Source organism: Rhinopithecus roxellana, chromosome 14 (assembly GCF_007565055.1).
Source record: "Rhinopithecus roxellana isolate Shanxi Qingling chromosome 14, ASM756505v1, whole genome shotgun sequence".
Lineage (NCBI taxonomy): Eukaryota > Metazoa > Chordata > Mammalia > Primates > Cercopithecidae > Rhinopithecus > Rhinopithecus roxellana.
In genome coordinates this window covers 96970331-96985151 of record NC_044562.1, presented here as the reverse complement: position 1 = coordinate 96985151, position 14821 = coordinate 96970331, and the positions used below count along the sequence as shown (strand labels likewise).

Sequence of the window (14821 nt, the reverse complement as noted above, 5' to 3'; positions counted from 1 at the left end):
ATGAGCTCAGTTTCCAGTTCAATGCTCTCAATATCAGATTCATTCATTAACTTCTTCATTCATTCATTAATATTTATTAAATTTGCTACAAGTCAAGCCCTGGGGAAGGTCTTGGCAATATTATAGTGAGCAAAACAGATAATTCCTGACACTTTCATAAGGAAGTGTTGATTTCATCGATAAATCTGACTCCTACTATTATGGAGATTACATTTATATTTATTTTAATTTTTGTTCAGTCACTTACAAGGTAGAATTGTATCTTCCTTGTTAAAGCATTCTAAAGTGAATGGGTTCTCTACAGTTATTTTAGCAACTGAACACAAAATTATCTTCCTTAATCAAGCAGATTTCTTTTATTTATCAAATTCCTCTACTTTTGCTTTTATAAAAATAAGTGATTATTTATTTAAAGTCTTTGTTTCTTCTTCATTATTTGAAACAGATAGCTCCAAAGCTTGGTCACATACTAACCAATACCAAAGTCCAGAGCTTACTGATTGAAGTTCATTGTTCACCCTTTATCAGAAGACAAACCCTGAAAAGTCCAATAGGCCTTACCTTCCTCCACTGTGACAGTCTGTTCTGAGGCAGGTGATGGGGGTGGAGAAGGAGGCAGATTAGCTGTTTCTTCAGCTGCTAAAGATCAAACAATGGAAAAATGAGATGCAATAATTAATCCTTTTAGGCTGGTAGATGTGTAGGAAGTTCTGCCATTTGTAAAAAGACCTCTCTATAAAACTTAGAAAAAGATTCAATAGTAAGCTGCATTTGATTAATTTTTAGGCCCATTACCTGATTCATGTATTTTTGAAAACCTAAAAAATAAGACAAGCATTTGATATTCTCCCAAAAAGTGATTTTATCATCTCTAGAAAAACAGATTAGAGATGCCTGCTAAAATTCCATCATTAATCTCATTAATGTGTCTACCTGTTCAATTAATAAAATATTTCATTTTGGCCCTAATTTACCATATGAAAACACACACAGGCAGGCAGACGTTTTTAGTCTGGATTCAGCTACTGACCGAAAAAACTATTAGAACTCTATTGTTCAACTGCTCAATCTGGAAACATGTGTTATATTGACCACTCATAGTTATTTTAGGGGACATATTTTTTAAACAACCTTTTGTTCACTGAGTCTAATTTCAAAACTCATCTTCTGTATGTATTCTCAGAAAAGGAAAAATAAGTTTTCATAGCCTGAGCGAACTTTCAGACAAAAGCCATGTGCTGAGTAAACTTCTGGTCTTAGCAATCAATACACGTGAAGACGAACCAGAGAAAAATGTTCTAAAAGATGTAATTCATTTACAGTTATCTAAGTTTTATTTTTCAAAACACTTACATGATTTGTGATCCCCTCATATGACAGTAAGAAATTTCAAAAGGAAATATTTCTCATTTAAGGCCAGTGGTTAAATCTATTTTAAATATTAGGGGAATTTCAGTTTCATAAAGTAGTTAGTAGAGGCAGGTTTGGGATGACAGGTGAGTTTTTAGTTCCTTATCCTATGGGCTTCTGCATGGTGTATTTTAAGATTTCAAGTTTTTAAAAATTGAGTTTTCTTTTCTTTCAAGGAATAAAAGTGAACAATAAACTGAAGGTTAATGTTTTAGATTAGATAATTCTTTATCTATGTGTTTTAAGAGAAAAATAGTCCTTAATAATTAAAAAAACCCACAGTACTAAAAATACTGAGTGTATTCTAAATTATTATTCTGGGAGGGCAGATTATTTTTATTACTTACTTTTTAATAGACAAATTAAAGGAATACTGATAAAAAAATCAAATATCACAGATATATTAGACTGTAAGAGAGGGAAATGGATATGTACTATTTTTAGGCCTTTAAAACCATACCTTTCTATGACTTGCGTGTATATACCTGTGAAATAAATATATATATTGAATTTAAGACAGTCTCCTTTCTTGTATCTCTTTGTGTACATCTATCTATCTATCTATCTATCTATCTATCTATCTATCTATCTATCTATCATCTATCTATCTATCTATCTATCTATCTATCTATCTATCTACGAGTAGGGGCAGCAAGGCTTTGACTGAGAGTGTTTCCTTTGGCAAGTGTGCATTACATGACTTGCCTGGCCTAGAGGGCATTTGTCTTGTTACTAAGGGACAGAACAGCACTCTCTCAGCACCCTTAGATGAACCAAGTGAAGTTTAGTACTTCATATAAGATACAAAGTCACTCATGATTATAACAAAGCTCTGGCTATAGGTTTTGTGTAGTCAGTTCAGGAAGACCCAAACAAGGCTATAGTATAATCATTCACCAAAACCTGTAAAGGGAAATAATCATCTCTTATGAAAGTTTTAGTATATTATCTTTATGGGTGGAGTCATGAAATCATGCATTGGCTTTATTTTAATAATAACTATTTCTAGTGGTCCGGAAAATGAAAAAGTTAAGGGCCCCTTAGGGAAAAGTCTAACTGTAAGCTCACCACTCTAACTAAAGACTATGCAAACACTACTACGAACCACTGGAAAAAGATGAAAATAGGTCCTAGTGCATACCCAGTTAAGGTGTCTGATGAATGTTACATGTAAGGATGAAGTACAAGATATGGCCTATCTTTTGAACATGAAGACTTTATCCTGTGATCAGGGTGCAACAGACACAGTCCCTGACCTGAGGATCTTCTCATTTACCTAAAGGCAGAGCTGCAGTCTGGTCTTTATGCTGAGCTTCTTTCTCTTGTTCACCTTTCAGGACTGCTACAGCCTCAGCAGTGACTACTTGAACTATCCTTGCAGACACCTCCTCTGTAATAAACAGTAACAAAATAAAATATAATGATGAGAAGTCTGAAACAGAAAGCAAGAGGAAAAGTAACCAAACAGTATAGTGGATTAGAATTCCATTTTCTTCCCCCTAAAAAGTACAATATACCTCTATAATTGCAGAGAAAACAAACACATATATACAAGAAAGAAGAAGAAGAAAAGAAGCTGGTATTCTAGGAGCTAAGCTAAGCAAGCAAAATGAGCACAGAACTGAGAAAAAATACTTATATGGTATTTGAACAATTTTTTCTTTGGCTTCAACAACAGAAATTTATTTTCAACTCTGAAGTCTATGAGATCTCTGTAATAGAATGAATGTTTGTATCCCCTGCCCCCAAAGTCATATGTTGAAGTCTTAACCTCCAATGTGAAGGTAATTGGCACTTTATTTTGTAAAAGCTGTTTACAAAAACAGAAACAATTTAATTTCTTCATACCTAGTAAAACAAATTCAAGGAGAGAAGAGAGGATTCATTTTGAATTTAACTTAAATTTGTTTTATAGTTTTCTTATACTATTCTAAAAATGTAATTTATATAAGCTTGTGTGCTTGATTTGCAGAAATGCCATTATTTAAAATATGAAAAGATGCCTCAAAATGTATATTTGTGGTTAAATAGCATTATCCAGGATCAGTGAAAACAAGAGGCAATGATATGTCAGATGGTCTCTTTCTAAAGAACTATGATTTTTCTAGATAGTAGGTGTTTTAAAGATCTTTAAAGCCATATGACATAAAATCATCTCAGTTTCATTTTTTTTTTAAAAAGAGGGTTCAAAATTAAAATGATCAGTCTGTGAGACGCCAAATAACTAGTTTTTAGCATCCTTGACTATTATAATGTTCTTTCTCCTAAGCAGAACAATGGAAGAAATAACAAACACATCACAAAACTTTCTAACAGTCATGAGTGAATGACTAACAGAGATATATCAACTCTTTTAATGGTATGAATGAAGGAAACATACTCACTCTCAGACCTGCTTAGCTATCTGTGTATCTAAAATATATCATTGTAATTCCATTCCTGATTATAGCTGGAAGCTATGTAACAAGTGATTAGCCACAACTGAGCAACATCCATCTATCTATCTATCTATCTATCTATCTATCTATCTATCTATCTATCTATCTATCTAATCTATCATCTATCTACCTATCTGCCTGCCTACCCACCTATGTATCTCATAGACCATCTTATATATTGTGAGAGTTTACCTTTAGAAGATGACATTTTATTTCTAAGAGATAACACTATCTTATTAGCTGTTTGTTTTAGTGTTGGAATAGAATTTTTCAGTTACACCAGTTAAATAAATAACATTAACAGTCATCAAAGCATTATGAGGAAGATTATCTGCTATGCTACTCAGTGAAGAGGACAGTAGAGAAGGAAGGGCTGTTTGTTTTCATAAAGCCAGGCTACTGGGTGGGGTTTCTCTGAACATTCTCTGAAAGGCTGGGCTCCTAAAGGGATGCTTTTTTTTTCATGGGAAAGAGAACACTAAAAGGGCTACAGAAAATTAAATTAGCTGTAAAGATATTGCTTAGACATCTAAATTGTTTAATAATGTTACAAAAAGAATTATTTTAAGTTTTGAGTATTGCCACTTACATATATTAATTTTTAATGCAATTAAAATATTTAAAAATCAGTAGAGTGAGGTAGCTTCTTCTAGCACCCCAGTGATTTATGGAAAATTGAGTGTAATAAAGAGGTGGAACAATCATGGCAGAAATTGGGATATATATATATAGGACCTTTATGTCTTCTGGATCATTCTTGCATCTTTCTATTAGCACATATGCAAACTGTAGTATCTTCCTATGGCATTTAGTACATCTCACACAGAATTGTCCTGGTTCACATGGCTTATCTCCCACACTATGTAAAGTTTCCCAAGTCAAGGACTGTCTTCTGTTATTGTTGCAATTCTAACTTTTAAGTTCAGGGGTACACGTGCAGCTTTGTTACAGAGGTAAACTTGTGTCTTGGGGGCTTGTTGTACAGACTATTTTACCACCCAGGTATTAAGCCTAGTACCCATTAGTTATTTTTCCTGATCCTCTCCCTCCTCCAATCCTCCACCTTCCGATAGGCCCCAGTGTGTATTGTTCCCCTTGATGTTGATGTGTCCATATGTTCTCATCATGTATCTCCCACTTATAAGTGAGAACATGCAATATTTGGTTTTCTTTTCCTGTGTTAGTTTGCTAAGAATAATGGCTCCATCCATGCCCTGGCAAAAGACATGTTCTTTTATGGCTTGTTCTTTTTTATGGCTGCATAGTATTCCACAGTGTGTATGTACCACATTTTCTTTATCCAGTCTATCATTGATGGGCATTTAGGTTGATTCTATGTCTTTGCTATTGTGAATAGTGCTGCAATACACAATTCTTGAAGCTTCTCTTACTGAGTTTTACTCAGATTGGATGCTTAACAGGATTTTTTTTTGACAGAATGGAAAATTAATATGAAAGGTTTTGTTCATAATATTTACAAAAATTCAGAAATAATTCATGCTTGTTACTACATTTAGTAACCTTAAAACCTCAAATTATCTTATTTACTCTATTATTAAGAATTTGATATATATATATATCAAAACAGTATTTCACTTAAATGGGGATTCTGCGTTCTTGTTTAACTATTGATAAATATTTTTAGGGTCTGAGAGTGTTTTACATGTATTAATTTCTTTTAGATTGGGAAGATAACCCAAAATAAATAAGTACCCATTGGTTATATGAGCAAATTATAACTGAGCAATACTACATTATTTCAGTCTTTTTCTTTGGTATTGTATTTTAGGATACAGTTTTGATACCATGGAGAACTATTTTAAATGTTGAGAGCTAATAAGAAAGGAGCGGTGGATTTAATACATAAAGGATGCAGTCATACAAGTGTAGCCCAAATAACATTGTGGTACACCGTATAAATAGACTTTGAAAATAGTTGAAACAGAGACAAAAGGAGAATAGAAGTATTACTTCTCTCTGGTTCAGTATAGAAATGTCCAACTTAAACAAAGGCATGGTATCAGCCAGTACTATATTTCAATCGTGAGTGATAATTTAGTTTCAGCAAAGCAGTATCATTTATTGTAGATGGGAAGCAGCAGAGTTTGAATATTACTGGTTTCGTTGTTTTGGAGAAAATGAATTTATAAGTGTATTTATGTCCCATAATGGAATTAGAACTCATGAATAAGTTAATTTTATTTTTGTACATTTTTAACCAAAAGTTGTAAAAAAAAAAAAAAAAAAAAAACAAAACTTAATCTGAGGGAGAATTGGTAAATTTTTTCTTCTTTGAAGGAATTTAAGAGAATTTGAGAAATACTATTTTAGCATAGTCAAACAAGCTGTTGGCTTAACTGACATATTATCTTTAGGATTTTTTAGAGAATAATATTGTTAAACTTTTTCAAATAGGGCATAACACATTTTATAATATAAAGTTCACCAGTGAATTTAGGAAAACAGGAGCCTAAGAATGTTCTGGGAATTTCAGTTGGTCCAATTAATTGAAAATATTCCTCTAAGTAAGGAAGTAAGGGCTGTCATTAGCAGAGACAAGGATTCTTAAGGAAGGAAGAAATGGGCTTCTCTCACTGGAAGCCTCATCAGCAGATCTACTGGGTGAGCTTCATCCTTATAGCATGGCTCCTGGGACATGAGCAGATTCACTCAGGGTTTGTGTAAAGTTCAGGGCAGATTAACGGTAAAGGTTCCAAACAAACTCAGAGGACAAGGAAAGACAGTCACAAAATCAGACCTAGAAAAATATAAATGTAATGATTATGATGTGTGTGATTATATATGTAATTTCTTCACTGATTCTACAGTTGTCTATTAAATGCCTCAGCCATCCATCCATCCATCCATCCATGCATCCATCCATCCATCCAGTCTTTCTATATATTTAGGGGATTACTGATTGCTGTTGTTTTTTTTTCTTACAGCACACATGAGAGGGAATCTCACAGACTTTAATTCAGAAAAATGTGGGTACAAATTCCAGCATTGCTGCTTTCTAGTGATTTCATACTATGAAATGTACTCAATCTCATTTTTCTTTGATGCCTTACCCATAAAATGGAAACAGTTTTAGTACCTGTCTCAGAGGTTGTTGTGGGGACTCAGTTACATAATTATATTAACAGACCTGCCACATAATTATATAACAGGCCTGGAATACAAATAAAATAAAAACTTCTAGATAGTCCTTCACCAGCGCATCTTTATTTTTCCCTAGTCATGTATTTTTCTGAGTCTTCTACTTAAATATTTCTACTTTAAAGAAAGAGCAACTTTCTATAGTTAATCCAACATCACTGATGTTGATGGCTACGTTAATGGACAAGGGAAGTATTTTTTTCCAAGACAAAGATATGAGAGAAGTAAATATTGTCTTTGTTATTTATTTTCTGGCTTCACACCCAATTTCCTGGATGCATAGGTCCTGGGCTACCATCTGCTCAAGATTCCATCCAGCAAGTACCAATTCAGGACTGTCTATTCTAGACAGTGCTCTAAAAGGTGTGATAATCCTAATTCTGAAGACAACTGGTGACATGAAAAATTCTCTTGATTAGACTACATTTTAATTTTCCATTGCTTACTTTTTCTACCTTCTATTCCTGTAGAATACTTTTTTATACTTTCTATTCCTTTTTTCTTGCTTTTTCTTCCAAACATATGTGTAAAGTTATAAACAGGACTTAGTTGTTTAGAAGACTAAAGATGAATCTAGATTACACATAAATTGGGGAATTATTATTCATTACATGTAATTGAAAGGTAACATTGATCTTCATAGCCGAAAACATTAAACAAACATAAAACTGCTTATTGTAATCTGATATTTTGAAAGGCTCAATTATCTTTCTTTCGAACTTCTAAAATGTTCTGCCACTGGACATTTTTTAGTTTATATTAGAAATTATCTTAGTAAATAAGTGTATATAATACGTTTTTGTAATCTTTCTCTTGTGAATGTTCCATTCTCTCTTTTGTGAATGAATGTCAGGGTTTTGATGTATTTAACAGTAGTTTATGCATTGCAGTAAGACCCTTACATTGGTATTTGAATGTAATTTGCTATTATTTGTTATTATTTTATCATATTGATATTTTATCAATATGATGAGACAATTTCTATAAGTAATAAAAAATCTTATAACATGACTGTAAAGTCATGTCATGGCTATGCATGAGTGACAACTTGGATCTGCTCACAAATCAATTAGAGGGAAAACATTAAAAAGGAACCTTTCTAAATAAAATTCATCTCATAATTTCTAAAAATGCTATTGATTAAAGATTGATAAGAATAAAGGATTTAAATATCTAATCCAGGCAGCAGAGCAATAGATGATAGCAGATCATCACTATCCAGGTAAACGCCTGAAGACAAAAAGTGAAATCTGTCTTGAAAACTATTCCTGGGAAACAAAGACGGGGTCAGTATTTAGAAAAGAGAATCAAAGCAGTCCTCCGGAAACAAAAAATACCTTTTCTTCGTATTAAGGAAATATATTGGTGGAAACAAATACAGGAGATTAGTAAGTTTGAGAAACTAATTGAGAAATGCTGTCATCCACTGAAAACTACTTGATGAAACCCAAACAGTATCACGCTAAGCTACTTAAACATTTCACCTAACAAATGAATAAACATCACACTGTTATATAAGGTTATTAAGCAACCTTGTATGACAAGTTGTTACAGTAGGCACTTTCATTTCTTGTTGATGTTATTCAATACACATATTTACACATTGTCCAGATGGGAAAAACTGGCAAAATAATGGATAAAGATATGCTTGTCCCATTTAGACACTGTTATGATTTACATCAGTATTTTATATAAAAGTAGGTTCTAGTGTCACAAAACCTGGGATCAAATTCCGTCTCCATCTCTTACTAGCCAAAAGACCTTGGTTAAGTAACAGTCTCTCTAACCTTCAGATTCCCCATCTGTAAAGTGGGAATAAAAGTAGTATTCATCTTTTGGTGTGTTGTAACAATTAAATAAAATAATATAAATCAAGTGCTTATTTAAATTAGGTACCACTGTTTTAATCACTCTTGATGTCCTGTTATCATTGAAATCTATGAACATCGTTTGACAAAATGTAAGTAAGATCTGAAAGTTTTTGTCAGACACAGATGATTCTGTCATTTTTCCCAATGAGTACCTCCCTGCTTAAATGCTGGGCCACTACTGGGACCCTAACGAACAATACATCAGTCTCCTGCCACTGATTATTTAAACTAAAAGGTGCATAAAGTAAACTTTGCTCTACTGTCATATCATACAACTCAGCATTTATAGCCATCATGACCCTCTGTTTTTTCCCCAATGCTGATTCATGCTGCACCACTGCCATGCTCTTCTCATCACACTATTTGCCACAACAAAAATGTTAAGACAACCTCAGGCTTTGCTTTTAGCACATTTTTAAAGTTATTTTGTTATAGTTATCTATCAATATTGCTTGGTTGATGAATAATAAGAGCAACGGAGATGAAACTTTTTCAATGATCCTGGAAGTTTCAACTTGTTTCTGAGTGATATGTAACATTGTTTGTGGACCCATAAGTTTGATTTTGAATTCGTACCCTGTAGTTTTTCAGCAGGACCAGCTATGATTACTTGAACGTGCAAAGGTTCACCAATTAGACTGTGAACAAAAAAATCCAAGCACCTCGGCATAGGCTTGAGAACATATTTTTGTTGATTTCTTTCAGGTTGTTAAGAGAGAAGTAAGAGACAGCGGCTGTAAATTCAAACATATGGAATATAAAAGCCTGTAAATGTTTTAAAAATCTTTGGTATAACAATATTGTGTTCAAAGAAAACGACAAATAAGCTTACCGTACGCTTGTGGAAGAAGGAAAACAAAACAATTTTAGACAGAATGCTCCTGTCAAGAAAAGGTTTTTCTCAGTGGGGTACAGAATGGTTGCCTAGGAAACCAATACTAATTGCTGCTGCTGATGGAAACTAATCAACAAGGAAAGCACTGTGTAGTTTGAAGCACTCTGCTAAACAAAGACCCTAGACGAATTCATAAAAATAGGGAAAGAAGAAAAGTTCTTTGCTTCTACTCCTTGCTCAATTTGGAGAGTAAAATGGTTCCTCTGAAACTATTTCCTGTAATCAACTGATGAGGAAATTAAAAGAGCAAATTCTTGGGTTTTTGTTTGTTTGTTTCCCTGGCACCTTTGCATTAATTAGAGGCCAGCATTGGCATGTCTCACCCTAGACAGACTTCTATTAATCTCAGGGGTCACACTGGCCAACGCTACAGCTACAGATCTTTGCCCACCAGCTTCCCCCCCCCCCCCCCCCAGATATTTCTTCTAAAGATTTAGTGATTAAAACAAGGATCAATTTCGTTTATGGGGAAAAATGCATTTGAGGTGAAGTTAGTTAATGAAGACAAATGCATTTAAGATAAAGGAATTATGATGGCACAAAATTCGGCTCTGATGGGTAAATTTAAGAGAATTTATTTTGCACCTGTTATAGACAATGGAGCTATTCTTAGTCATTAGGCAGCTACAAAGATGAGTAAGACGGTGTTCCTACATTTAAATTTTGTTTAAAGAGGGGCAATCTTGTTGAAGGACATGTTTTATTTTTCTTCTTTAAGATTTACTAGTAGTGGCCATAAATGTTGACTGATCCTGCCACAGTCACTCATATGGTCCTCTTCGGAAATGGATTTACAAATTGGTAGACTAGGATTGTGAGTACAGTGTATAATTATAGGATACTTTTCCCTCTCTTGCTCTTTTTTTCCCTGTACCTCCACATACATGCTCAAACCCACAATCTTGTTTAGATTACACCTTAATGTACTCAGATGAAGTCTTTAGAGTTTAATAGAACTGGCCTAGCATTTAAATTTGGTCAAGGAGGAAAATGTAGTAAATTAATACTATTATCAGTGAAAGGACATCATAGGTTAAAAACACTACATGATGGAGTCAAAAGTAATTAGAAAAGCACAAATCAGAGATAGTACCTACTGGAAAATTTTGCTTCTAATTTTAAGTGCCCAGCTGAAAGTAGGGAAACAGAAAACACATTTACACAGAAGAAATATCATTACAATTTAGCTTTATATTTATCATGTTCTAGTTAAGGTTTTCTACTGCTGGTGGTATTGGGGGTGTCCAATGGAGTAATGTATTGCATTTTTATGTTGTTTGTGGCCCATATATTACACATTTACTGATTAACTAAGGTTGTAATATTTTATCAATCTTAACTTGAGAAAGAGAAATTTCTAGAGAGGTTTGCTCCCCTGAAATTTTCAAATAGCTTTAACACCAATAAATTGAATCCAATCATCAAGGCACTGAGGGAACTGACAGTACTTTTGGAACTCTGAAATGTTCTGTTTTGAATCTCGTCAAAACTGTTACAATTGTACTACTCTTTGTAGATGTGGGGAAATTGGATTATATTCTCTTCTTCATTAAGTCTTAAAATACAAGACATTGCTAAAGGAATGTAGCATGAGACATTTTAAATAATATTAGTGGGAAAATAAAATACCAATAAAACAAAGAGACCTTGAATAAATCCACCCCGAGAAAGAGTAACTGTGAGATAAACAAAATATAAAATATAGTGTGCTTGTAGAAAAGCAATAGAGTGTGTGTGTGTGTGTGCGCGCGTGCGTGCGTGCACGTGTGTGTGTTTTTATGCACGTGTTAGTACTCATGCACAGAGAGGTCTGTTCATGCTTTTAAAGTCTCATCTGTATGTGGATACCTCACAGGTCTTGGGCACAAGGAGCAAGGCTAGGGTTTCTTATGAAGAAATCAATGCTTCTATAGCTGCAAAACATAGGAATGTCAATGCTGGCCTGAGACAGAGGATATGATGGAAAAAATAATTCTAGATTCTAAAAATGTGTCATTGGAATAAACTTTTGAAATTAAGTTCTCTATAAACCAAGAATAGTCTTTACTAGTTACCTCTGTAAACACAGATCTTTCTTCTAGGAGAAGCTATATTTGTTACAATAAAATGGTAAAGATCAGCAGCTTAAATAACTTTTGTTTGATCCTTCTTTCTCATCCCCAACATAACTTAGCAAATCTTTGGAGGCCTTGTGACCTAGAATCATATGGAATTTAGGAGCCATGTGATAGGAAAAATCATTTTGTTCAAAATACATCATAAGGTACACTCAATAGTCACATGGAAAAACCAACATGACTTCTGCATAATTAGATTAAACCTCCTTATTTTACTCTTTATTAAACTCCTTATTAAAACTCCATAATTGCTTAAACCTCCTTTCCGTCCTATCACCTTTCTAAGAATTCACAAACAGCAGCAATCATCAACCTTATCTGCTTTCTTCTTAGCAAGTTTCTCACTAACTAGTAATGTTGTAAATAAGTGACTGTTCATCTTCTATGCCTGCATATTTTCTGTCATTATAGCTACAAAAGTATTGTCTGCAAAGATTCTCTCTACACCAGCACCTGAAATGACTTGGCAGACTTTAAAAGTCAATATTAAATAGACATGGTAGTTCTTCATAATTTTCAAATCATAACTGAATATATAATCAGATAATCATGTTTTAGTAATCTTATGGGAAGAGGTACAGTAAAATCAATTACACTATGAACTTCTGAAAACTGAAATACCTACTTAAAAAAAAGAAAAAGAAAGTAAAGTAAATTTGAACCATCCTACTATTCTTTCTTTAATAATGCTGTTAAATAAAAGCTCAGCCACAACCAAAGAGAAGGGGAGCAACTTCACTGGAAAAATTCTAAATATGTAAAATTGATGATAGTTAAAACACTTTTTGCCAGACCTGTAAGTAGCAAAATCAAGAGACTTTGCAAATCTTCTTTTTATAGCAAGAAGTGCAAGGTCAATGGCATATTTGTATTTGATGCCATTATGATAGTACAAAGCAAAGACTTTAATAGAATTTTAAAATTTCCTCATGCCAAAAATATTCTAGAATAAAGATGATTTCTTTTAGGTTCTGTATTGATAAATGCATCCCACGGAAAATATTATTAAATACATTTCTTAATTTTAATTCTTCATTATGTAAGACAAATAAAAAACAAATAATAATAATTTCAAAAGTACCTTGAGAAATTTGCAAATAACATACCAATCTTTAGAAAACATCTCTGGGACGTTTGTTGAAATAAAATTTTACATTGATGATTTTGCTTCGATGTTGTTTATTTATGTCATTTTCTGTAGCTGCACCTCTCGACTGTATTGCTTCTCATTGATAGCAAGCACACCTCTAGAAGTACCTTCAAAGCATGAATTCCATCTCTATTATACCTATACTTGCCAAAGAACTCACTCTTTACTTGAAGACAATGAAGTTTTATATCAGAATAGAAATGATATCTAGAAGCATAAAACTGTAATTTGTTATTGTGGTAGCTCTGGTTGTCCTATTGTAGGAGCCCAGCAGAAAGAGAAAGGCAGATAAAATTTGATGGAGTGGTAGAGTTGAGAAAAATGTAAGAACAGGATGCTATCTAGGTAGGTAGCCTGATATAGGGCAAGGAAATTAAGCTTTGTCATGGGATTTATGGTGGGATTTTAGGCATATGAGCATATGCCTGCTGACTTGAAGAAAATGAAGAGATGGGATTGGGGAAGCAGATAGAAAAGTGCTGAAGTCATGTTTCACTTACTTTCTAATTCTGCATAGGGCTGGTCCTAGGTAGGCAGATATTACTATACACCTACAACATACTTGGTCTACAAAGAGAGCTTCATTTGGAATGAGAATCACAATCTTATGGAATAGATACGTGGGGCTTGCTGAGGATATGGAAAATCAGATTTCATTAAAAGGCTTTGAAATTTTTAGGAAAATATTACAAAGAAAATTCAGTTTACTATGATAATATATGAAAAATATATTATTTTCTTCCCAACATAGAAGGAAAATTTCTAAATCAGGACTTGTACTTTTGTTTTCCAAAATGAAATTACAATTTCAGTATTTCATGTACAGGAGCCCTGATCATGAAGCAGTTGACCAATTCTTGGTTGTAAGAATATGCCTAAAAATAGCTTGGTTTCTCAGATTCCTTTCCTTTCCCTTTGCTAGTTTATCAGTCATTTTTCTCCCAACTTTTACAGAGGCCACCCCCTCCAAAAATATTTCATGTGAGTTTGTAGTTTGGGTTTGTTTTCTTAAAAAAAATTGTAAAAGTACAAACTCTCATGAAAGTAGAGAACTTTGTTGTTTTTGCTCTTTTTCTTGGATAGTTCTGAAATGCACACATGAAACAAAGAGGCAGGAATGACATGATCTGAAAACAACTAGAAGGTGATCTTTTGATCACTATAGAAAGAGTAGTATGGTTTTAATGCAATCATTATGTTAAAGTGTCTTACCTGAAACTTTATAGCATAAAATACAAGAAATACCTCAACATTTTAAATAGAGTTTAGAGTGTCCAAAATACTCTTTTAAAAGCAAATTTCATATTTTCATTTTCCCACAGAACTGATAAAGAAAACCACTTTCTATTTACATACTGTAGTTTTTCCACATTCAGTTGTATCAAAGAACACAGGGAAAAGTTGAAACTTACCATTATTCAAGCCTCGGGAGACTCAAGCATTTCTAGTTAGAATTGAAGAAATGCTCAATATTATAAAATTTACTTTAAAATAAGTATAATTTGGGGGAGTTTTTTTCTTCACATCAAAAAAATTAAATTCAAACTTATCTAGTAATTCCATCATAAGATGATAAATTGTCAGCTAGAGTAATTTATGTTCACCCTTAAAGAGTGAAATCCAACTAGAAAGGGAACCTGAATAGCCAACTCCTTGAGCAGTATTTTTGATGTTGTATTAGGATCATATGTGCAAGTTAAATGTGGTCTGCAGAGCATTTCATAACACATTTTTCTTCAGGATGGCAGATATTTACATGAGAGCAGGGGACTATAGTTATC

General features: G+C 33.3%; 1 protein-coding gene across 3 annotated transcripts in view; it reads right to left on the bottom strand.

Annotated features, from left to right (window-relative positions):
* MAP2 (microtubule associated protein 2) overlaps positions 1-14821 on the bottom strand; it is a 309591-nt gene that overhangs the window by 53803 nt on the left and 240967 nt on the right. For all 3 annotated transcript variants that reach the window (XM_030916768.1, XM_030916769.1, XM_030916770.1), the window contains exons 7-8: positions 2687-2800; positions 562-639 (exon numbers count right to left, since the gene is read on the bottom strand). In XM_030916768.1, the coding sequence (XP_030772628.1) occupies positions 562-639; positions 2687-2800 (192 nt within the window). The remainder of the gene's footprint in view (positions 1-561; positions 640-2686; positions 2801-14821) is intronic.